General features: G+C 33.3%; 2 protein-coding genes across 4 annotated transcripts in view; one reads left to right on the top strand and one right to left on the bottom strand.

Moving 5' to 3' along the window:
* LOC136814106 (homeobox protein Nkx-2.5-like) lies at positions 1–23,685 on the bottom strand. Of its 2 annotated transcripts, none has more exons than XM_067070610.1 (3): positions 13,798–14,326; positions 1,502–1,770; positions 1–1,158 (listed from the first exon to the last, which is right to left on the bottom strand). In XM_067070610.1, the coding sequence occupies exons 1-3, from the start codon at positions 14,252–14,254 to the stop codon at positions 850–852; spliced, it is 1,035 nt and encodes a 344-aa protein (XP_066926711.1). In that variant the 5' UTR covers positions 14,255–14,326; the 3' UTR covers positions 1–849. The 2 variants fall into 2 exon arrangements, with proteins under 2 accessions (XP_066926711.1, XP_066926713.1); XM_067070612.1 differs by lacking the exon at positions 13,798–14,326 and adding an exon at positions 23,537–23,685 and having other exon boundaries at positions 2–1,158.
* Positions 6,741–24,026, top strand: part of LOC136814102 (uncharacterized) — a 62,683-nt gene continuing 45,397 nt past the window's right edge. The window contains exon 1 of one of the 2 annotated variants that reach the window (XM_067070607.1): positions 6,741–6,872. The gene's annotated coding sequence lies outside the window, so the exon portion shown is untranslated. The remainder of the gene's footprint in view (positions 6,873–24,026) is intronic. The other variant, XM_067070605.1, reaches the window with a different exon arrangement.

The following is a 24,026-nucleotide window of genomic DNA, read 5'->3' as shown; positions in this document are numbered from 1 at the left end:
CAAAATATTCCTAATAAACAGTAACTCTGTACAAAAAAAAAGATTTCTTTTAAAAAATATCTCTTTCAAAATATATATTGCGATAAAACAAAATAAGTTAAAAATGCGTCCTCACCAAAAATGATATTTCAAGAGGTTTATTCTCAGAGATATGTTTAGTATCAAAAGACCCATAAATTGTTTTTATAGCCAAAAACAGCATAAAAGACGATTGTGAAAGTATTTTTTCTACTGGCTGCAGGAGCAGGCTAAAGCTTGTCAAAACTTGATCATTGACAATAGATCCCAACAAAAGCATCCTTGTTTTAATCATGACCTTTAAAAGTACCCAAAAGTAATAAACCTTTGTATGGAAACCAGGCTGTAGCCTTTTTTATTGTGTGACCACGGAAAAATTGTCAATCTTTGGTCTCCATCACAATATTTTCCTCTGAGAAATTCGTCCGCACACTATTTTACAGCAATTATAATTTCCCTAAAACCCTATCTTTTCTATCTTAAAAACAACAACAAAAAAACAAAAAATATGTACAATGTATATGAAAAAATATTTACAGCGTGTTTCATTCCTCCGTTTTTTCAAAATAAAGAATTTTGTTCTTCTCTTATTTCGAAAGCAAGAGCGACAGCCAGGTCGCTTTTAGTAAAAAAATAAATAAGTCTTTCTTGCTTCTAGAAAAAGGTTCAATTTTCAGTTTAGGTCATCATTTCCGTCCATCTTGACATGTACCTAGCTTTATTTTTCCCGTTAGAACTTTTAGACCATCGTACGGAGAAAAAGCATCATTTACTCCTTGATCCAACCAATCAGATCCCACTGAGCACCGCCATTTTTAATTCAATATGGTATCATTTGTAGCACGGCCATTGGTTGTAAGGTGACGTTGAATAAACATTGTTATTGTAATGTGGTGCAGTGTAGCTTTCCGGGAAATAACCGGTATAGCTTTCACTCGGGATAGGCGAGTTTAAATTAACCGATGGTGGCGAAGGGCGATAACAATGGGGCGGGCATGATGGTGGTTGTACTAAGACAGGAACGTTACGTTGGTGGTTGAAGAGTGAAGGCCATTCGTAGGGCGGTGGGTGGATTCCACGCCTGGATTCTTGTGATTGTTTCTTGCACTTGTATCTTTTGTTTTGGAACCAAATTTTGACCTGGAATGAAAAAATTTAAACGTAGTAAATGAGTGGTTTTGATTTTTTGTAAGATTTTTCTGGAAATCTTTTGATTGAAGTGCAAACTTTTTATTGAAATGTAGAACTTGAACTCTTTGATTGGCTGTTTTTCAATCTATTCTGGAAGTGTGGCAACTATAGGCTTGATCCAATTAACCAAATGGAAGTCCTAAGCAATATAGTAACATGAGTTATAGCTAAGGCCAACCTCGTACCCAGATCAACTTGCACTACCTTTAAATTTGTTTGTTGGGCTCAAGTATGAGCTAAGGCTAATGATATAAATTCACATTGGAAAGAAGGCAAGTCATTTATAATTTACCTGTGTTGGTGTTAGATTTAATTTTGATGCCATTTGGTCACGTTCGGAAGCTGATAGATATTTTTGTTCTTTAAATTTCTTCTCTAACTCCATAACTTGAGATTGTGAAAATAAAATTCTTGGTTTTTTTCGAATTGGTTTTGTCGTCGTTTGATGGTGCATTTGTTGTACAAGTTGTTCGTTTGTCGCATGCATGTCGTGTGATGTCGGGTCGTACTCGGTTTTCGGCTGAACTGTCGGTAAAATTGTTGTATTGATCGATGGGTCACCTGTGAGTATCAAAGAGTACCAATTTAGAAAATCGTATTTGTTATAAGTGTGAGAGAGTCAAAAGTACCTCACAAATTTTGTTGTGTTTTGAAGTAGAAGTGTGATATGAAGTAGGTACATGTTTCTAGCTTTTATATACAAGTGGTACCCTTCCCAAACCACAAAAAACAACAAATCCTTCAAAGCATCAATGTCATGGCGTATTTGAGAAGAATAGAAATTCTTGTTTATCCAACGCCAGCTTTTGTTTATATTATCGCATCGCGACCTATTATGCGTTTTCACTAAAAATAGTTACATTGATAAAGCGGGTATTGTTCATCACTATAGTATTAGCAGGATTACTCCCATTTTATCCGAAGAGGAATGCTTTCAATTTTACTCAGCATTCACTCTAGGTCATGTTCGCACCACCTACCATTTACAAACCTTATGGAAACAAATTTTTGCGCAAACATTTTTTTGTAGAATTTAACTTTTACGAATTTTCTACTTGTCAGAAAACTATACTCTTTGTTTATTCATTCATAAAAATTTTGTAGGAATTTGATTTCACTTTTTAGGCCAATTTCGCAAGAACTGTCCGTAAGCTTTGTTTATGCACTGCTCCTTTAGGGGGGGGGGGGGGGGTTTAGAAGACTGTGATGCTATTTTTGTGTTTTATAACAAAAAGGGCTTTTTAATTTAAACAGAAGAATACAAGAACGTTAGATGTAAAACAAGTCGAGGGTCGTAAGATTTCTCTTTACAAAACTTGACAATGTTGAAGGGCACTCTAGTGTATCCATTTTCATCGACTTTCAACCTTGTAATGGAGGGCTGCTATAAATTCTTTCTACTACGAAAGAAACACTACTCATGGCAACCTGACTTTTAGATCTAATTCTTTATAGTAATGTTGGGAATGTACAGGGAAATTTTCACAAGGTTGGTTTATATCCGTAAGTCTGATTTTGAGCCCATGATTTTTATCTTAAAAGGAATGATGACGTAATAATTTTCGCCTAACTGGTGAAAAAGATTGCATTGCAAATCAATTGCAAATCAGACTGGCGCTCATTATGATTATATGCCCGTCGATTGACTAAACTTGAAAAAAACACGGAAAAAACATAAAAAAATTTTAAAATTCGTAATTTGTTGAAAATTATAAGACAGCAAGTAACCTAGTATTTGAGTTGTTTTTTTTTTTTTTTGGAACGTCAAAATTTCTCGTTTCCTGTTATTCTAATTCTTGGTTAAAGTCAATAACACTCTTGGTTTACTAAGTAAGTTTCGATTTCCCTTGGCAAGCTAAACACTGAATCAACCAAAGTTGAATTGCATGTATCGAAACTAAATAGACATGAATAAAGTCTATTATTCTAAAGCTATTAGATAACCCATGGATTTAATATAGAGAAGCCATCTATATTAAATCCATGGATGGCCAATATTTGCCGTTTTATAGTAAGGTATATATTACACTCGGAATAACCATCGCTACAAAAGAAACGACGCAAAAAGGGATGTTTGAGTTTTACTTGGTTACGCATATTGTGTTTTTTAATCAAAGTCTGTTAAAGATAGGGCGTTTCTGGGCAGTATGTCCTTGATTTTCTAATGGTAGTTTTCGAAGCTCAAAACGATTGTAAACAAAACGCAAATAAAACAAAACTTAAGAACCAATTCCAAAAAAAAAAAAAATCTTTTGTCAACCAATCTACCTTTCTTCAATTGACAATTAGCAGTCATTGGCCCAAAGAAACAATCACTCAACGCATGAATAAGTTCCATTGTGTTGGAAGACAAAGAAAGAAGATTTGATTCATCGTACTTCATGCTGCACAAAATTTCAGATTCTCAAAAATCACTGAGAGATCTACCAAAGCTTTCAAATTAACCAATAGCTCAGTATTGAGTTAAGATTCTCTATATTGCACGAAGCCTGATTCTAGAATGATATACGGACAATCTCTTTTTATAGCAAGATTACCCCTCGTTCAAACCAAAAGGTTTACATAAAGCTTAATTTCCATGAAAACACGTATACACAAAAAACATAACAAAAGAAAAAAAACAACCAAAGGCATACAAAAATGACAATATGGTGACCAACCAGTTGCAAGAGAAAATCATAGGGAATCCAATTTAGATCCTGTTTATATTTTGATTTAATACTTTTGATAAACAACAGTGACTTTTTTTCGATGCTTTTTTTTGCGACGTGGCTTATAAAGATACTTTTCCATTGAACTGAGGCCTTCGATGTAAGAATAACATCACCAGAAATGCTAACAAACCTTAGAATGACGTCAACACGCATAACCCTAATTTTTTGTTTGTTCCTTTTCTGAACCCAGTATGTTTCATCATCAACATTTTTTTAAAACCAAATAAAAACATTGCCACCACGATCAACTAAAACTATGATTATTGTGCAGCAAGCACGACGTTGTTTTAACGTTCAAATAACGTTACTTGGACATCATGCATGTCTAATGGACGTTGATACGACGTCAAGTGCCAGCTGGGGTATTGTGCAGATGACTGACCTTGCCTGATAAAGATTGCCACCTACCGTCGCTTCTACATATTTCTACACTCCTTTTTTATAAGAATGAGAAAAGTTAGGCTCAAAATACCAAAAAGTGGAGATATGTAAAAGCAACGCTGAGCAAGCATATTGAATGTCTATGAAGTGAAATTAGAAAAAATTAGATGTAAAACCTAAGACAACTTCACTTTTGCCTAAGAGAAAAAGGATAAAAAGAATTTAAGGCTCAACAAAGTTCCAAAAAATAAGACCAAAGGTTTATCAAAGATTTGCTGGGTTCTTACACTGTATATTCTCCTTTGGACACCTTCATGGTAGAATTACTGGTAACCTTTAAAGAATGTTCTTTTTTATGATTTGTGAAATAGTTTATATCGTCACATTTTTTTGTTTACTTAAGGCCATCTCTTTCAATGAATGTACTAATTTTCGGTATAAGGTGGTAGATATAAACAAGCTACACTTGCTAACCATAAAAATCACACCAACATCTAAAGTTGCCAAAATTTGTTGATTTGTCCTGTCACAGACTGTTGTAGGAAATCCATCCATCGACATTTACCAATCGCCCCCTTCTCGCCGGTTAACTGAGATAGGAGTGCCCAAATACGTATTTTTGATTCTTGCAAATGTCTTACTTCTCACTACACAAATACTTAGTATATCTCTCTCTATATCATATTGTAAGAAATAATTAGATCTGTATTGCTGGCTCTCACACTACTCGTAATAAAGTCAAAGTTATTCAGGGTACAAAAAATTCATCACATTTGATCCCAATCCGAAAGATACATCATTGAAACTTTACTCCTATCCCTATATTGGGGGCGAATAGTGATATTAAAAAAACAAGTGATTTTATTTTCAAATCGTTCTTTTAGTTTTCCGTGGTGCCTTTACTTTCTGTCTACTGCTTACCCAGGGCCACTGACCGTCCTAGTTTACATTGCATGCAATCAACTATCCTTAAGCAGGAGTGTCAGACCTTGGCTAGTCATATCTTTCAGAGCCTTTTGTTTCAAATTTCTTAAGTATTCGAAATAGAGACACTCTATTACTTACAATGCTTTCCAAGGTAGTAACGAGAATGGTTTCAGTTTGAATTAAAGTTATAATGCAAATTATAGAGCTTCGATTTAGAAAGGTATACATCCTGAAGTTTTTCTAAGAACCAATAAAGCTCAAAACAAATGACCCAATTAAAATTAGACCGATCGATACCGGATAAACCAATTTACGGACTTATGTCGGAAATCGGAAATGTTTTGAATTATGTAAAAAATCAATGTGTGCATATTTGAACGCCTTAGTTCCAGAGTATTACACACAAGAACATTGTTCTTTTTTTGAATAGGTTAAAATAATTCAACAGAAATACTGCGGAAAGAACGCTAAGGAATTGAAAATCTACGAAATGAATTCTGAAAAACTTACAGAAGGCTTGTGGATACGAATCATAGAAAACAAAATTCAAGTTCTGTGCGTTGAACTCAAAATTAGTCACTGGTGAAATTTGCTCCATTGTGTGAAACTCTCAAAGTATAAATTTTGCAAAGTTTTCTCCAAAACTTCTAATTTCAAACTCTGACCGAGCTAAATCTGGAAAAGCAAATAATAGACTTTCTCATAGCTCCCTTTGAATTAATAACCATCACAATTTTTTTTATTATCCTGTCAGAAAATTAATCACCCCGATTAATTCTATTGCACTTTTAGAAACAAAATAGAAAGATGGTGAACTTATTTTGCGTTTTGTTTGTACTTTTAATAGTGTTTATCCCTTTTATTTGTTTTTCTGTTTACATGTTTTTGTTTTCCGACTTTGTTTTGTTATTTTTAGAATATCTTTCCTACATTTAATTATTTTGTGAGAAGTGTAATTTTCCCGAAAAAGTCCTTAGTCAAAGTTTTTTGATGATTATATCGATTAAATGAAGTTTTGGTAAAATATTTTACCACAATTTTTCCAACAAATGAAATAATTTTATTTCGGGAAATTTTGGACCAAAAATTTTCAAGATCCTTTATAATATTTAATCCTCGAATAAAATTATCTTGAAAATGAACATCCATATTATTGAATAATGCAAATTAAGGTGTTTATGGTGCTTCAGCGTGTGCGTGAAAATCTGCGAAGTTTTTAATTCATACTTGGACCCTTACTAAATGTTGCACCGTATGTAACCCCTACAAATCTTGTCAATCTAAATTATCATTGTACAAAAAAGGAAATAGCCACTCAGCATTTAAACTTGAATAAGATTGATTGGTCTTCTACATTACACCCTCTTATATTTATGATGTCATTATGTTTTTTGCATCATAAAATGAAGAGGTATTGTTAAATACACTTCAGGCTCTTCAAAAAATTTCCTCTAATTACGTATTGCAAAGAAAAAAGGGGTATTATACTAAAAAAGTCATCAATATTTATTATTTCTAGATTTGAAATGTCATTTTTGTTGGTTGTGTGAAGAAATTCCAATTGGGTGCAGTTCCTGGGAAACTTTGGACGTGCCAAAATGAATTGATTCTGTGGACAGGTACTCAATTCAGTTAAAAAAGGTAATCATTTTAATTTAGAATACAGTATACATCTTTTTTATATAAGCAATTGTCTGTCCCTATTCCAGGCTTGCATTATGCTTAGCATTCATTGTTCTCAAACAATAGAGCCATTGTTTAGGTACCAAAAACTGAGCCTACATATGCTTATAAACGTTATGCTTATATAAGAAAATATACAGTCTCTTTAACTCGAGCCTCTATAACTCGAATGTCTCCTTAACTCGAACAAGCTCTATGGTCCCTTCAGTTAACAAAACCTTTTAAACCTTGCTCCTTGAATCAAATAAATCTCCTTGTTTTAGGTAAATAGACTATAGTTTGCTCCGTATATCCATAAAATGCAGGGATTTCTACGAGGTCTTTGATATACTGTACGCCTCCAGGAGTTCAGGTTGACTATCAACTATCAACTTGTTGGGACTCGGTGCGTTAGCCTGGATGTCTAGAGTGGAAACTGTTGGGCTACTTACATGCTTTTAAACCCAGGTTGGCAAAATTTTAGCCTAGAAATATCAAAAATAAAAAATAGGTTTACAGCCTGGATATCCAGACTACTACTATCTATCTACTCTTTGAGTGTGAGAATGCTAATTATTCTCGCTATAATGTTTGAATTTTCCTTTTACAAATCGAGAGAGTACACGTTTTTTATAGAACAAACTATATAAGAACATAAGTCTTCGATGGCCATAATGTTAAAAACAGGTTGCCGACTCTAAAACAGCCGGTTTTTTAGAAAATGGGCAAAAATGCTCAAATCAAGAATATATAAGACCATAGGTCTATGGTCTTATATATTCTTGCTCAAATAAATGGTGGATATAAAAACATGTGAATAATATTTTTAGGCTTGAAAAAGTTAAGAACATACGAAGGCTTCAAAAATTGTGGATGTTCTTATAAAAAAACTTGTAGCTGGTTATCCATACTGATGGTTCGTTCGAACCATTCTTGACGTAATTCCGGACCAAGATAATCCTTCTCTGAGTCATTTTAAACACTAATGTACACTAGTATATAATAACAAAGCTCAAATTGTCAAATATTTTTTTGAAAAAAGAAATGCGCCCAAATTGTGCTGTGTAGCTGTGTATGGGAATCGAAGAAAAAAGAGGGTATTAAATTTTAAAAGGCTGTTTACACCTTAGAAACATCAGCCAAGTTGATGAGCAGAAATGCTTTACATATTTTCACTTTCAAGTACCCTGAGAACTTTATCCATGAGACCGTTTTTAACAAAAACATAAACCTGATAGTATTTCATCATGTTTTTGTTTTAAGATCATTTTTTCCCCTAGTCATGTACAATGGCTACGTGCCGAGTGCAATTAAATATGGTCTAATGCACACCCCCTTCTCACAGACCCACTGGAAAAATTGGAAAAATTGGCCAAAATATCGTCCCCAGTGCAGTGGAAAATTATTTTTGTCCCCGCTGAAAATAATCGAATAAAACAATCCTGACTGCAAAATATTATGCTATTTTCCCCATCCCCACTGAAATTTTTGACTTGAAAATATGGAATTCATTTCCACGGGGAACAAATTGGAATATCAATCCCCATCGAGATTCAGTCCGTTATTTTTACACTCACTGGCTGAAAAAATCCTACCGGGTCTTTGAGAAGGGGGTGTCAATGCGTCTGGGTCTGAATTAAGGGGGAATTACGGAAGCAGCCGGCGAAGAGATTTTTTAGAAATATATGTTCTGATCTTCTAGGATAACAAATGTTATGATCTTTCAATTTTTTATACAAATGATGTGCTCTAATTTTTAGGAAACCTTTATGGCACAATTTGTCTCCCTAAACTTATCACTACTTTATGGTTTGATGTGTTCTAAATTCTAGGAAAAGCAGTTTGCCAAGATAAACTTGTAAGATATTTGTTTTTCTCCACGAAAGATGTGTTCTGAAAATTTCAACAAGATTACTTCAATTTTCTTTTGATTATACCCCTGTCTTCTTAAAGATGTGTTCTGGAGCTTTCTAGGGTTACCTAGACAACAAGATGACCTTGATTATACCCCTGTCTCGTCAGAACTCATCATTATTTCTGATTAGCTGATTATTATTTGAAGATCTGATCAAAACAGATCAAAATTTCTAGCTGAAACATACTCTCAGAACACATCGAAGAAAAAGGTCGCCGCTTTCGGAATTAGAGGTCTCACTGGGAAAAATAAGGGTCTAAAAATTGGAAAAATTGAAATAAATAATTATGAAAGGTAAAACGTTTTTACTTTCATGAGAAAAACATAGCGAGGAGAAAGAAGTGAGCTAAATTTTTCGAAAATTTGAGCAAAAATACAATTCAGCAAGCAGGAATCAGATATGAATCTTTTGATATTATATAGGGCTGGCAGCTTTGAAAAATGAAGTTAAATTGAAAATATTAGGTATAAATTTATCGCACAAGCATACTTTTTATCGTTTTCCCTTTAATCCCTGTTCTCGAAATTTTTCGACATGCTCATCAAATCGAATCATTCGCTGAAAATGCAAGCAAAGAAATAAAGCACAATTCCAGAATTAAGAGTTCTTCATAAGTATTGTTAATGTCAGTTAGGATGATTTCATTTAAAAATTTCCATTACTGCACTTGTTTTGTTAGGAGTGTCGGCCTAGTTTTTTAATTATTAGAAGTTTTGGAAGCAGCCACACTGATATAGCCCTACTGATATCCCTATACCAATTTCCTACAATATAATCTAGCATGAATTCTCTAAAATATTAGCACTCTTACCCGAAATATCATTAACAATGAGCCATTATATACTTGAGTTCAGTAATTTTGCTTTGTTCAGAAAAAAAAAACTTCTTTAAAATTTATACGCGTTTAAAAATACAGCGGATGACAATCTTTATTAAAACTTTATAGAGTTTGAAAACCTCGAAAAACCAACCCATTTCCAAACAGAAAGGTTTTCATGATCCCGTTGACACTTTATAAAGTTTAATTTTCTTTTTTTTAGAGAAGGGAAGAAAAATTCTTAATTATCATCGCGCGCTCACGTTTGTAACAAAACCTCAAAAACACTTGGTTTTTGAATTGATTTAATCGTGCTAATTTTGCTGTATTTTTTCGGATTTACTGTAAAATCTAATTAATTTTTTACATGATTTTTTATCTTCTCATACAAATTTAATGGTAAATATTCAAATTAAAGATGAAATTTTTTTCATTTTCATCTTTTTTGTAAGAAAGTTTTTTTTTCCAATATAAAATTATCCTGAAATGTTTTAAAGGTATTTTAAGATTCGTATTCTACCCAGAATTGCGTTTTATACATAAATCAAGCAAATAGATATGGCTTTCTGTGAAGGTTTTTACCATTGCTTGGGGATATTTGGCATTTTACATTACAGGTAAAATTCCTCCAAAGTGGCAATCAAAGGTTCAGTCGCCAATACATTTACCAATTTATACATTACAAGCGTCACATTTCTCCCGACCGGTGCACTAACCATGTTTATCCGTGACAGTACTGACGTCATCAAATAAATCAAATTGAAAGAAAATAGATTTAAGATTATGTCATCATTGCAATCCAAGCTTAATTCTAAAAATGTGTCAGATTGGTATTTTTGTCATTGGGCTCTTGATTTTACACAGTTTTTAACAAGGCCATCCTAAAAAGTAGTCAAGACTTTTTATAATAATCAGTAATCTGAAATTCCTTATTGCTTTTAGCCAATCCATAAAAATGTCTTGGCTTCAAAGACCCGATAATGGTTCTATTTGACCTCTCGAAATTTCGGTTTCAAAAATTTCGTACACGTTATTACAAAATGAATCTATGATTAGAGAAAAATAACTTAAATTTCAAACTGGCAATGAGATAGTTCAATGTTCCATAGGAAATTATTACAACTATAACGCAAGCTTTACACACAATATTGTTTTGACGTTTAGATATCATAGACTTTCATAAATATTGTTTGCAAGTTTTGTATCAGCTTTGCAGTAGTTCCTTCCCTTTTTTGGAGTTATGCAAAATTCCGTTTAAGGGGATAGTTGTACAGCTTTCTAATTTATAAGATAGTGATTTCTTATTGGGAATCGGTAATTAATCGAAAAACTTATCGGTAAATCTTTAATTGAAAGAAATCTTTTCGGTTTATCGATAGCTCTAGAAAAAAAGTGCACCCCCTTACAATCTAAATTTCTGAGGAAGTTTAAGAAACATTTTCACTATATCATTTGAGTCTTTGAATCAATGTGCTTTCAATTGATCAAGTGTTGCCTTAAAGTTGTAACCACATTCCATAAAAATATTTGGAAAATTGCTCTGAGGTTTTAGGACTAGGACTTAGACATCAAGTTTGGATGTAAAGTTTGATTCAAAAATAAAATATATTTTCCCTTGTCAAACAAAAAGGCGTTTTAATTTTGTACATGAAAGGAGGTTCTGAGCATGGTAATCAACTACTCTTTGAACAAATTCTGATTGAAATGTGATTGTTTAGCCTGCCTCCTTTCAAAAGTTCAATTTACAGACGCCATTATAAAAATAAAAAGCCTTAAAAAAACCCAAATCTTTCAGGTCTAAAATCAGGAAAAGATTATGATACTTTGAAAAAATCATCGTTCTATTTTCACTAAGCAAATAGAAAGTCGGGAGAAACGCCCAGATTTTTTTTCAGTTGGAAGCCTGTAAAAATGTCTTGTTTGTACAATTGAGCAAATTTCAAACTAAAAAGATTCTCGAAACCAGACTTTGAAGTCTTTGAAAATAGAAATATTTTATCTTCAAGTAATGTACCCAATAAAGACGTTTTTTTATTAGCACAGTTTTATAAAAACGATGATATGTAGTCTATCTAATTCGCCGAAAATAACAAACTATTAAAAAAAACTAACCCAGAATCTTAAATGGCCAAATTTTAAGAAATTAAGGGTCGAGTCAGTAAAATAAAGCCGGATGAAAACCTGGAATAATTTATATAATTCGGTTTAGGCTCAAAGGTTCTTTAAGAACACAAGAACTGGTTTACTGGTTTTTTACTAAATTTACAAAATTTTCACCTAAAAGTATGATCTTGTATGTCTTGTAATTTGAAAAAAAAAATCATTTGCATTGACTGTCAAACTGTCAAATTGTCAATTAAAGCAATACCTAAAAATAAATGTTATAAGCTTGAATACAATGCGTTCTGTCCTCTGTGCTTGGGTCAATTTTCCAAAAGTAACATATTTTTACAGTATATGTGTCTGTGAGGCCCTTCAGTAAAAGTAGGTGGGAAGAACTTTGGAGTAGTTTATTAGAGGACCACTTTTAACAGAAAGTATGTCTTCTAAAATGAATTCTATACGTCGTATTCTATACATACACCCTTTAAAAGTACTTTTCAAACTTTAGAATCTCGTCATTTTCTTTAAATGTTAAGTGAAGTATGTTGCTCAGTTGTTGAAAATGGTTTTTCGTAAAGTTGAGTTTGAAGGTTGAGTGAGAATTGGATTCAATGGGATTTTACGCTTTAGATTTTTTGGGTTTCAGCATTACTAAATTTTCAAATTTTTCTTATTTCTCCGAATTTCTAAAGGGTCAAAAAGACATTTCACAGAAGGGTTTCTTTTTCTACTGCCTTACTTTTTGCTCGTTCTCGATCTGGAACTCATGGAGATAAAAAATATTCTTTTCTTAATAATTTCTTCTGTTCCTATATTTTTCGGGGTCTCAAATAGTTTCCCGAGAGTTCATTGTGATTAACCATGCGCCTTTCTGATATTGTTACGGATAAAATTGCAAAAGCGTTACATTGGTTGGTTCATTTTTTCATTTTTCCAAGACTGGCAGATAATTTAATAGTCTTAAGCATTGGGAAAGATTCATCAATTTCCCGAAATTACCTTTTGACGATGTTTTTTTTTGGAGAGGAGAAAAAAAAGTGACAAAATGTCAAAGAATTATAGAAAACATGGTTTTGTGAATCGTTCTGGAAAGTTTAGGAATATTATACCCTATATTATCAACCCCAGAAAATGAACTATGTTATTGAGTTTCCCCATGTTGTTGCGTTCTTAGAATTCATGTTATTGACTTAACAAAATCGTAGGCGTTTTTGCTAGCAGCCTGCGTTTACTTTAAATTCTATTCTAAAAATAAATCTGATAGATTATGATTTTTCAAGTAGTTTACATAGAGCCTACACTAAAATTTTGCTCAAATGTTCATCTTTTGAAATGTGGGAGATATTTTCAAGATATTGCTTTAAGAAATTGCTCAACTATTTTGAAATTTCAAGCCTCATAAAGACAACGTTTGCCAAAATTCCAAACTTAAAGAACATAATTCTCACACAAGCTTAAAAGAATACAATTGCTTGCCAACTTTTTGAAAGAATTTTCTGGCGAGTGCTTGAAAATAAGTCTGAGTGTCAAACAAATAATATCCAAACTTTCCTGAAAATGTCATTTTAGACTGATCTGAGGTTTTAACTGAAGGCTACTTGACAGTTGTTTCAATGGGGTTTTCTTCGTAGGCTTTTAGACATTCAAACAAAGACACATTCCTAATTGACCAATGTCACCCAAATACCACAACCATCAACTGAAAGACTAGACTATGTAGTAATGCAAGATTTTATGAGATAGCGGCTAAAACAACCCTACAAAGCTTCTCATAGACCCGGTAGGATTTTTCTGGTAGGGGTAAAAATATAGAACTAAAACTCGATGGGGATTGATCTTCAAATGTCTGTTATCGCTGGGGATTTGAGATCCATTGTTTTCAAGTCAGAAAATTCAGTGGGAATGGAAATAATAGCACGGAGTATAATTTTACACTGGGACAATATTTATCGGCGTTATTTTGTTAGTGAAAGGGGGTCCAAACGGGTCTGTGAGATGGGATTGTTTTAGACTACGACGAATCCATCAAAAACATGAAATCGCAGAAACAGAAATATATTTGTCTTACTGTTTGTATCATAATGATTATGTCCAGCTTTTCTCTCTGCCTCTGCAACCATACAGCTTAACCCTGGGTCTACTTCTAACCGTCCGGGTTCATTCTTCATATTGCCAAACGCCATAAGTTCTTCAGCCCTTCGCGAAGCCATATAATCACCAGGTAATCGTGATCTAGGACTTATCGGCGACGTTCCTCCATTATTCGATACGTCATCCGGATCATGGCGTTCCCACTTCGGAATTCGACGCTCACCACCGTAAAGATAAGGTGGTGCGCATGGTTGGTAACCTAGGTAACCATGTGGTGGCGGGGGGCCACCATAGTGCGGATCCATGGGAGGAGATGAAAGTCTATTTTCGAAGACATCTACACTTTGTTGTCGTTGATTTAAAATACTATCTACCAGAAATGATGTTGTTACTGCTGGTGCCATATTGTCAAAAGAACTTCTCGATTGGTCCATGTTGTTTTATGTTATTTATTTTTTTCCAAAGGTTTCGTCAACGAAACAATAATTTTTCTTATTTATATCTTATAATCTATCAAATTTGAAAGAGCTTTTTAAATTTATCTGCACTGACGACTGCGAACATATAAAGCTAAAGATGAGGCTAATTCGTAGGATTATAATTAACTTTCAATTTTAATACATGTTTATGCAGAATTTTTGAAAGGAGGATGATACCTTTTTCACTTCCTTGAGTCCCAGGTAGGGTCGCAAAAACACCAAAATTCGAAAACTAACCCTCGTAAGGTATCTTTTTGAACGAATTTGGGAAAAATGGTGGGGAGAAAAAGTTGAAAATTTCGAGACAATTTTAGAATTTCAGTCCCATTCAGGTTTTCCGTAAATTTTGGCCAAATTTTCAAAAAAAAATGAGTCCCACTTAAGGTCTATTTTTCGAGCCTTAGTGGAGCACCCCTGTAAGACGACAAGAGTAGTGCCACTCAGACAGAATTAACGCGGAAAATTTTACCAATCGTCCTTAGTACTTAGATATGTTACTCTAACTAACCTATAACTGCACTTAATTAGTTAAAACAGGTTAAAACACACCTTTGCTATCCAAATCCTTTTTCATATTTACTTAACGTTTCTCTCAGAGGACCATCTCTATGGCATCTGATACCTGCTACAATACCACAATGAACGAAATAACCACATTTTGCGAAAGTCCACAAAAAACAAGAAGGAGTCTTTGAAATAATAAAGATAAAACTAAAAATAATAGGAGGCATTATCTTAAATGAAAAGACCTTTTGAAGTGGTACACATACTTTATATTTTTTGAAGTACATTTCTGGGATAGGCCATCAATCAAAACCACTTTAAAATGTGGTTTTGAAATATAAACAATAGATTTGAGAGATGCTCCCATGGCGTTGCAATTTCTGCAAAAATTCTACCGTTGCTCACAATCTATCTATACGGTGAGACTACCTACAATGGTATGTCATGAGTCATACCATAACTCAAATTATATAAGCATAGCATTTTAATATGTGAAACTTTAGAACTTAAAAAATTTCAGACTATTTTAAACTGCAGATTTCCATGATTTTTCAATGAAATGCAAATAAATATACCTAGAAATGTGAATTCTTTCCACTGGCATTGTATTTGAATTAGAATGGATCGATTTATTGACCAACAACAACAAAAGAATTACAATGAAGTGATTATAGTCTTTCTAATATTGTCTTTGACCAGGCACCAGAGCCACTGGAAAACCAACGGATCTGGCAAGACTGGAACTCACAACCAAAGAACAAAAAAGAAAAAGAAAAGCACAACAAAATAATTTTCTCATTGACGGTGATGCAGTATGGACACAGTACTGTTTTGTTTTTAGTTGTAAATCTCAGTAATTCAATTTTCGATTGATACTCTGAAACCACTGACCCTTCCCACTGGAAAAATTGGCCAAAATGCCGTCCCCGGTGGAAAATTATACTCCAATTTTTTCCCCGCCGAAAATAACCAAATAAACCAATCCTCACTGCAAAATATTATGTTAGTCTTTCCAGTGTGTTATTTTTATCCCCACTGGCTGAAAAGATCCTACCGAATCTGTGAGAAGGGGGTGTTCTGAATTGCCAATTGCAATTGCAATTGAAATATCGATTGGTAGGTTGGAATGCAATTGGTAGGTTGGAATGCCATTGGTAGATAAAACCAGTAAAAATCAACAGTAAAAATCACCAGTAAAAACACTGCTTCATCTATATTACTCCATCAATCACCAGCAATGTCTTAGGCTTTCAATTTTATTGATTTTAACAATTGGTTTCATTCTAAGATAATATCTTGCAATCGCAATTATAATGATAACAAGTCTTTACCAACGGGTTTAAATCTTGGAATTAAGTTTTAAATTCATTTGAACCTCAACGAAAACGGCACTCCAATCTAGCAATGATACAGTGTGTCCTATAAAACATACCTTGTCAAACAAAAGAATTTATTGTTCAAATCTATTGTTTTGGGTAATTTTTACAGTGAAACACTATGTGTATCCTTCCTCTTGCAGCTCTATGTACCCAGAGATGATCTGCCATTGCATATGTACTCAAAATTCAAATAATGAAATATCCATACTAGTATAGAGTACTCTTGATATTATCAAAAACACCCAAGAGTTACCTCATTAAAAACCCATTCAAAATCTAAACATTGGTGAAGTATCTAAAAGCTACTCACATGAAATGCCTTGGCCGAAATACCATTTTGTTTATATATTTACATTTCCTTTTTCAGAAGTGGTATGTAATGTAGTTGTTAAAAAAGGCATTCATAAAAACTCAGACATTTCAATTAGCTACTTCACAAAGCTTGCTTACCAAAGAAGAACACATTTTTTCAAGTGCGCTTACAAGGTTCACAATAAACTAAATAAACGGAAGATTTATCCTGCATCTTAAAAGAAAAGAAATCGAAATGCTATGTAAACATTAAAAGTGAATAAATAGCAATAGAAGTGGGCTATTGTTTTTTCTTCGTAGAACTCTTCGATACCATGAGTAACTTGATTTTTTGTTTGTACTGTAACTATTTATCCAAATCCGTGGTTCAAAAAATCAAATGGTCAGCGACAAAATCAAATTCATCGTTTCGTCTCGATAACTCCAAATAAGTTAAAAACTTTAAAATTCTCGATTGTTCAGATTTTTATATTAACATTTAAAATATCTGGTTGCGTTATGTCTGTATCTTGTGTGTGATGATATTTTCTTTCCTTGATGAGAGAGACGGTGGATATTCCCATAATGGCGCCTTTAACTGGGAACAAATGGCGCTAAAACAGCGTTTTTTGGGCATATTCTACAAATCACTTATTTTACATAAAACCTCACCATTTTCTAAAGGCTCGCTTTAAATATTAAACCCTTTGCCGTGGGGACGTGCGGGGGTTGCGAACACCGAAATACCGACGCATACCATCAACACCAATACCAATTTTCCTAAATCCTTATTTTGTCACCGCACGGTATTTTTCACACCCAAATACCGTCACATTTATCTTTGAACACCACGGATGGTAGAAAGGGCTAATACCCTCACACCATCAAACCTGTAAGTCTTCCTTTACATACAAAAAAACTAACAAAGGTTCATAAGAAACACAAATATAACAAAAGATTCGTTTAACTTCAACACTTTTGAAACATCTCAAACCTGGTGAAGTCCTAAGATATCGATATTTGAGCGTTGCAGTCATGCCTTTTTTCATTGGGGCTTATATACTTAGACATTCTATTGGTTAGAAGTGACGTACAACTTGAATTTAACCAATAGAATGGCTTCATTTCGTTTCGGAGCGAAACGGAACCGTTATGTGTGAACGTAATCTTAGTCTTACTCGATGCGTAGAACTCAGTTTTTAATACGCAACAATCAATGCTTAATATAGGGCCTGAAGCTAACATAACCTAGAAATAAAAACAATTTCACGAAACAATCTAGGTTTACCACCAGTTGACAAATACATTGTTTCAATGTTCATTGAGATCGTGCTAGCTGGCAACTGCTAGTTGGGTTGATTATTTCATATGGGCTTGATTATATTAGTACCCTTTCCTTTCTCACCACCCAGGGCTTATGGAGCTATACCTATACGGTCGTCAAATTAGCTCCTTCCAGTTAGCCATGTCAGCTAAACGTGGATTCAAAGGAAACACTCGAAAAAAGACTGTCAAAAAGAATAGGCTAATGGTCTATCCACGTTGTTAAAGACTCTACCCATCTATGAAAAACTTAAGCATATCAAGACTGTGATCAGACCATTGTAAAATGACAATGAATGTTTATGGCTCGATTACAAGCTTATGAACCGAACGTGAGATCGCTATGTCAATAATTTTATTTTTTCTCAATTATTGTCATATTTCCCCGCCCATCAACTTTTTGTACCCCTTTTCAGGTTGTCAGAATTTGCGTGTCCCTTTTTAATATCTGCTTAGACTTCATGACGGTTATGGTTTCATTTTTGCTTATGGAACCCAGGGGACCACGGCCCATCCCCAGTATTTTGATTCTTTGCTCCTACGATAGGCACACCAAAGCAGTTAACTTTATCAGTTATTTCAATCGTTCACAGCCCTTCATATCTACTGTCGGATTTATCGGGTCATATCTACATGCATTCCGTAAACAATTCAATGATCTGTACCATAAGAGAACTTGCCGATAACTAATGTTTGGGAACACATTTGTTAAGAAATTTTATTTTCCAGGTAGCAACTTTTCAAGTTTTTTTGTGAACTAGGTTTTTGCAATTAAAAGGGTAAATTTGTTCTTTATTTCCTAAAAATGAGTTGGTTTCTGGCCAAGATTAAAGGGTTATATGAAAAATACATGAAAAGTTAATTTTGGCGAGAAATAAATTTCCGAAATTTTGAAGAGATTATCTTTACGGTAAAAATAATTTTGTTTCAAAGAAACTTTTTCGAGAGAAATATAAATGATCATATGACTTTTTTTGAAAGTTTGCATGTCGATGCTGAGTTAGAACTTTTTCCACATTCATGATTATTTTCGTTCCATAGTTTTGAATATTTTTGGGCTATTATCATGTAAGTTTTTACAAGTTCTAAAAAAAAATGATAGACTCATTGCAATTAATTAATAAATAGATATGGAAAGTGATGAGCAGCTAAGATCAGTTAAAGTTAAATATTCTCTCTCTGAGATCTCAAAAAACTTGCTCAAGAGTTGATCGGAATTTCATACAATGAGTTTACTATACTATGCTGTACTATAGTACAGTTATATAAACCCAAACAATTAAATCAATTGTTCGAAAAAAAGTGATAGAACACTTATAAAAAACCTCAGTCCGACCTCCTACAGAAAAGGAAAACTCACGGGCTAGTTATAATACGATAAAAATATGATCTGAATATTTCTAGAAAGAATCTCAAGTGATTTCATAAACACTGTCTGACAAATGAACAAAAAATTAACCATTAAAAGCTTTGAAACACTTGAAATAGTTCTCACGGATTCTTGAAGTAGTTTAGTTTGTACTGCCAATAGTTTCCACTCAGAATACAAAACAACTTAACCGTGGACTGGGTCAAATAAAAATGAGGCGCGCATTTTTGAAAAAATAATTGCGGAAAATTAGAATATTTTGCGGAAAATTTTGTAATTTCGCGGAAATTTTTTTTCGTCTACTTTCTTCTGAACAGTAGGTTTCTTAACAAACAAAAGGTGATTAAATAAAAAAGAGAAGAAGCTTTAAAAATAATCGAACTTACAATAATCTTTGTTAATGATGAAAGGTGAGAAATGGGCCATCAATTATCTTCTTATCCCCAAGTTTCAATCCACAAGCGGTAGTAATTTTTTTACATGAAAAATTGTTGTTTTCAAATTTTCGTCTGGTTCTTATGTCTGTGTATACAAAAAACTTAGCGACGCCTTCAAAAGATATTTGAAAATTAAGAAGCTCGTTTACTAGAAGATAAAGCATAAGATTTGTCTATATTGACATGGGGGTGGACCTGACTATCGGTAAAATGAGACCAGCTATGTCAATTTTCAAGCGATACATTTTTTCTATTTCTATTTTCTAGTATATGTTATTCAACTATTGTGTATGCGGCTTTAGCATATACTCATTAAACTGCGTCCAGGGAGGAGAATATTTAAACAATGGAAGCTCATTAAATCTATTGTTAAAAAAACTCCTTCGTAGGTGGTCTTAGTGATTGTTTCTTTGACAAGGCGATGAGTTTGAATGAAGAGTGTTAGGCAGATATTTTGTTGTCATGAATTTTGAAATATTTTTTTTTTTTTTTTACAATTTCGTTTTTCTCTCACTCGCGACAATTTGAGATGATTTAAAAGTGTCAAATCATTTATTGACTGTCTGTACTTAAATCAACAAACGACGCACAATCAAGACAGAAATTGCTTACCTTACACTAGCCGTTACACGCCTTCTCAAGTTTTGCAGTAAATAATTTTTCATTATATCTATTGTTACATAGTAGACATGTTTTATAAGTTTGTGCAAAAATCATTAGCGTGTTTTGTCAAACAAAGCTATCGAAGATTACCTTTTAAACAAACGCTAAGATCTATAATTTCATTGCAATTTCAAAAAAATTGTAAATACAGGCTTTTCAGCTTGAAAAACTGAAATAATTCAACTCGTGGTTTCAACTTTCGGTGGCCAGATGATTTTGAAATCTTGAAAACCTTTTTTAAATCGTGCTGTGGGCTGACACCATATTTAGGGGAGGGGTTGCAAAAAAGTGTCATTTCAAGCTGACATTAAAACGATTACCAGTATTTTTTCTTATAGGAACAATGTTAAGAACAATGAGGCTCAAGAATGACAAAAAAAAGTTTAAAAAGTTTATGAACAACGCTGAGTTAGGAATAATGTATTTGATTTTTCAAAGTTCAATAATTTGACCCATAGTTTGCTTAGAATTCAGCATTTCTTATTCCTCTTTTGAATTTCTTTTTGTATTTTTGAGCCTCATTATTCTAATAAAATTGTCTTAAAACAAAGAGTGTTTTTATAAGAATAATTTCATAAGAACGTCAAGGCTAAAAACCGTCAAAATATTAAGACCAAATTAAGAACAATGCTAAGCCTAGAATCACTGTAATATCAAGCAATTTAAGGGTCAAAGTAGTAAGAATCGGGTTTAAAGCCTAAATTTCTTCAATCTTGCATCGAAAATGAGAACAGGATAAGAGCAATTTAGGACTCAAAGTGCGAAAAAGAGCAACCGAACCTCAGAAAAAAGATTATTAGTTCTTATGACTCTTAAACTGAGATTTCTCATCGGGCTTATGAAAAGGCACAACACCTCGGAAGCAAAAGCAAGTTTTTAACTTTTTAATCTAGGCACAAATTATTTTCCTATTCTTTATTGCATATTACACGTTTTTTTATAAGAACATCCAAAATTTTGAAGTCTTCGGATTTTCTCAACTTTCTGAATTTTAAGCTTAAAACGCTCTTAACATGTTCTTATTTTCACCGTTTTATTAGTATCTTTGTCCAATTTCCTGAGAAAATAGGTGTTTAAGGCTCCAAAAAGCTTTAAAATCGAAGCCTTATGTTCTTATATAGTTTTTTCTTTTAAAAAGACATGTAATTGATTTTAAAATTGATATTTGAATCATTATTAGGCATAATGAAAAAGTGAAAGTTGGAACAATCATGAGCAATCATCTGTCGAGTACACCTTTTCGACTTTAGCCGGGCAATTGCAGCGCAGGCATTCTTTTGTCTGTTTTTTTTTCGCACCTATAGACAATAAAAAAGGTGTAAAAAAGGATTGCATCGAGTTTAGGGGGATTATTAATATTAATCAAGTGGCACGGGCCTGACCGCGCGACTGCGGTCGAAAATGTGTATCGAGGCATTATTTAAATGTGAAAGTTGCATGTATAATCATGGAAAATCATATGTCGAATGGTTCCCAATACACCTTTTCGACTTTAGCCTCCGATTGCAGCGCGTGCATTCTTTTGTCCGTTTTACCACCCCTAAAATAGCTTTTTCTCGCACCTATAGACAATAAAAAAAGGTGTAAAATAGGATTGGATCGAGTTTAGGGGAATAATTAATTAATTAAGTGGCACGGGCCTGACCGCGCGACTACGGTCAAAAATGTGTATTGAACAACCCCTTCATAAATTGTAATTTGTAAATAACCAACCTCGCAAAGTACCACGAAAGTACTTAAATCATAACGGATTATGAATCAAGAGAGCGAGGTCTAATAAAGGATATTACCAATTAACATTAAAAACAAACTTGAAGAAACACATTTGAGTTACAAAGAGAGAACCATAGGCCCCCTTTGACCATACTTTATAAGCCTGAAGTAGCTGTCAAGATATATTTCCTCACCAACTTAAAAAGTGTTCCTTTAATATTTTTTTTGCGTATATAAAGGCTTCTAGTGTCTCCTTTTTTCCCTTATTGCTTCTTATTTGTAGTTTAATGGCTCATGGTGTAGAAGCACTCTAGAAAATTATTCAAGTTGAACTATAATTTTGAAATATTGGAAAATTATTGTTTAAAATATTATGCTAGAGCTAAGGTCTCATTTTTACTAGCTGCAAATGTTATATACCTATACTGCAGAGTTTGATACTGAAGATTTGTTCTGGTAATTATACTAGGTAACTATACTTTAGCCCCTTTAGCACATTCATGGCTGAATTGGTTGAATTGAGATTTTCATTTCTTTTAGTATAGAGTTAAAACAGAAAATCTTTTCATGATATTATTTAAATGACATTCCTCAAGATGGTGGTCTTGTAGACTAGATGACCGAAGAGAGGTTCTTAAAATCATAAGAAGATTAAGTTTAATCTCTTGAAGGACTGGAAAAGTTACTTTTGCCAACCACCCACGAGACTTATAAACTCCATCACCTATATTTAGTTGAAGATTACGAAAGGATAAAGAAAATCTTGATTTATGTAAACATTATTGAAATGGATATTCTTCGTCTTAAAATAACTTGAAGTCCCCTTGAAGCGCACAGTTGGGCACTTATCGATGTAAACAAAATCACTTCACAAGAAAATGCCGCAATTTGAGGCGTATATGTAGAGCATCGATAAACTTTATGAGAAAAGCTACATACATAGATCATTTGTTCATGCAGTAGTATGCTACTGGAAAATTTAGCCCCAAAAAATCGAGACCTTCAATTTGTTTCTCCTAGAAAGCATAATATTACTTGTCTGGACATCATAACACCCTTTAAGTTCGTTTTATCATTCCCTGTAATTTATGTACATTCCCTATTATACGCTGCACTATCATTGAAACATAAATTATTCTTTCCTGTAATGCTGGTTTCAAGGTGATATCATTGCCTGATAATCAAGGGTATTTAGCCCTATCCTAAGTACCTCGTAGGCCATAATTTGTAGTGGATTTTCTCGAAGTTCTATGTTCTTTTGCATGAGAAAGAGGAAAGTGAAACTTGAATTTCGCTGGCTCATCATTTATCGAATTTCGTCGATCGGATGAAAAGTTATGTTCAAATGAGTGAAAAAGATCATTAGGAACGGTAATAACTATCATTGTATCGAATTATGGAACTATTGAGCGAAACAGTTGGCACCTGATTAATTTCACAGTCGATTTTCTAAATGTTGTCAATCATTTCGAAGTATTTCATGGTTGTACTTAAGATAAGAAGTTGAAGTATCCATCTAAAATATTGGATAGTTTTCTCTTAAAAGCACTTCAATTACCTTTGTTATTCTTGCTGTTGTTGGTGGTGTTGGAAAAGATACCATTTGATAGCATGAAAGCTTCGACTTTGTTCATCTCCAAAAGCATTTCATCAATGGAATGATTGGTCGCCATAATTTAGAATGTCACGCCGATAATTTGTAATAATATTTTTCCAGGTTATGATGTGATATGGAAGGATGTATCAAATTCTTTTAGCTGATTAAGATTTGTTTGCAGTTTCGATTTGTTTACAAAATATTATCCAGACTTTGCTCCTTGAATCATTAAAAAGCTTAAAAATTTATTGTATGTATGCCTCTTGAGAGTTGACATGCACAAAAAGATCCCACTTATGGGTAAATAAATAAAATTAGTGTTGTTTTTAACAACAAAAATGCATGAAAAGTTGCAAAATAACCACATATTTTTGCAAATAATACAAATACCTTTAAAATGAACAAAAACACAATAGAATTTTTCGAGAACAAAAATTAAAGAAAATATTTT

Source organism: Clytia hemisphaerica, unplaced genomic scaffold (assembly GCF_902728285.1).
Source record: "Clytia hemisphaerica strain Z4C2 unplaced genomic scaffold, Clytia hemisphaerica genome assembly, whole genome shotgun sequence".
NCBI lineage: Eukaryota > Metazoa > Cnidaria > Hydrozoa > Leptothecata > Clytiidae > Clytia > Clytia hemisphaerica.
Note: the sequence above shows the minus strand (reverse complement) of the source record. Positions and strands in the feature narration are given on the sequence as shown.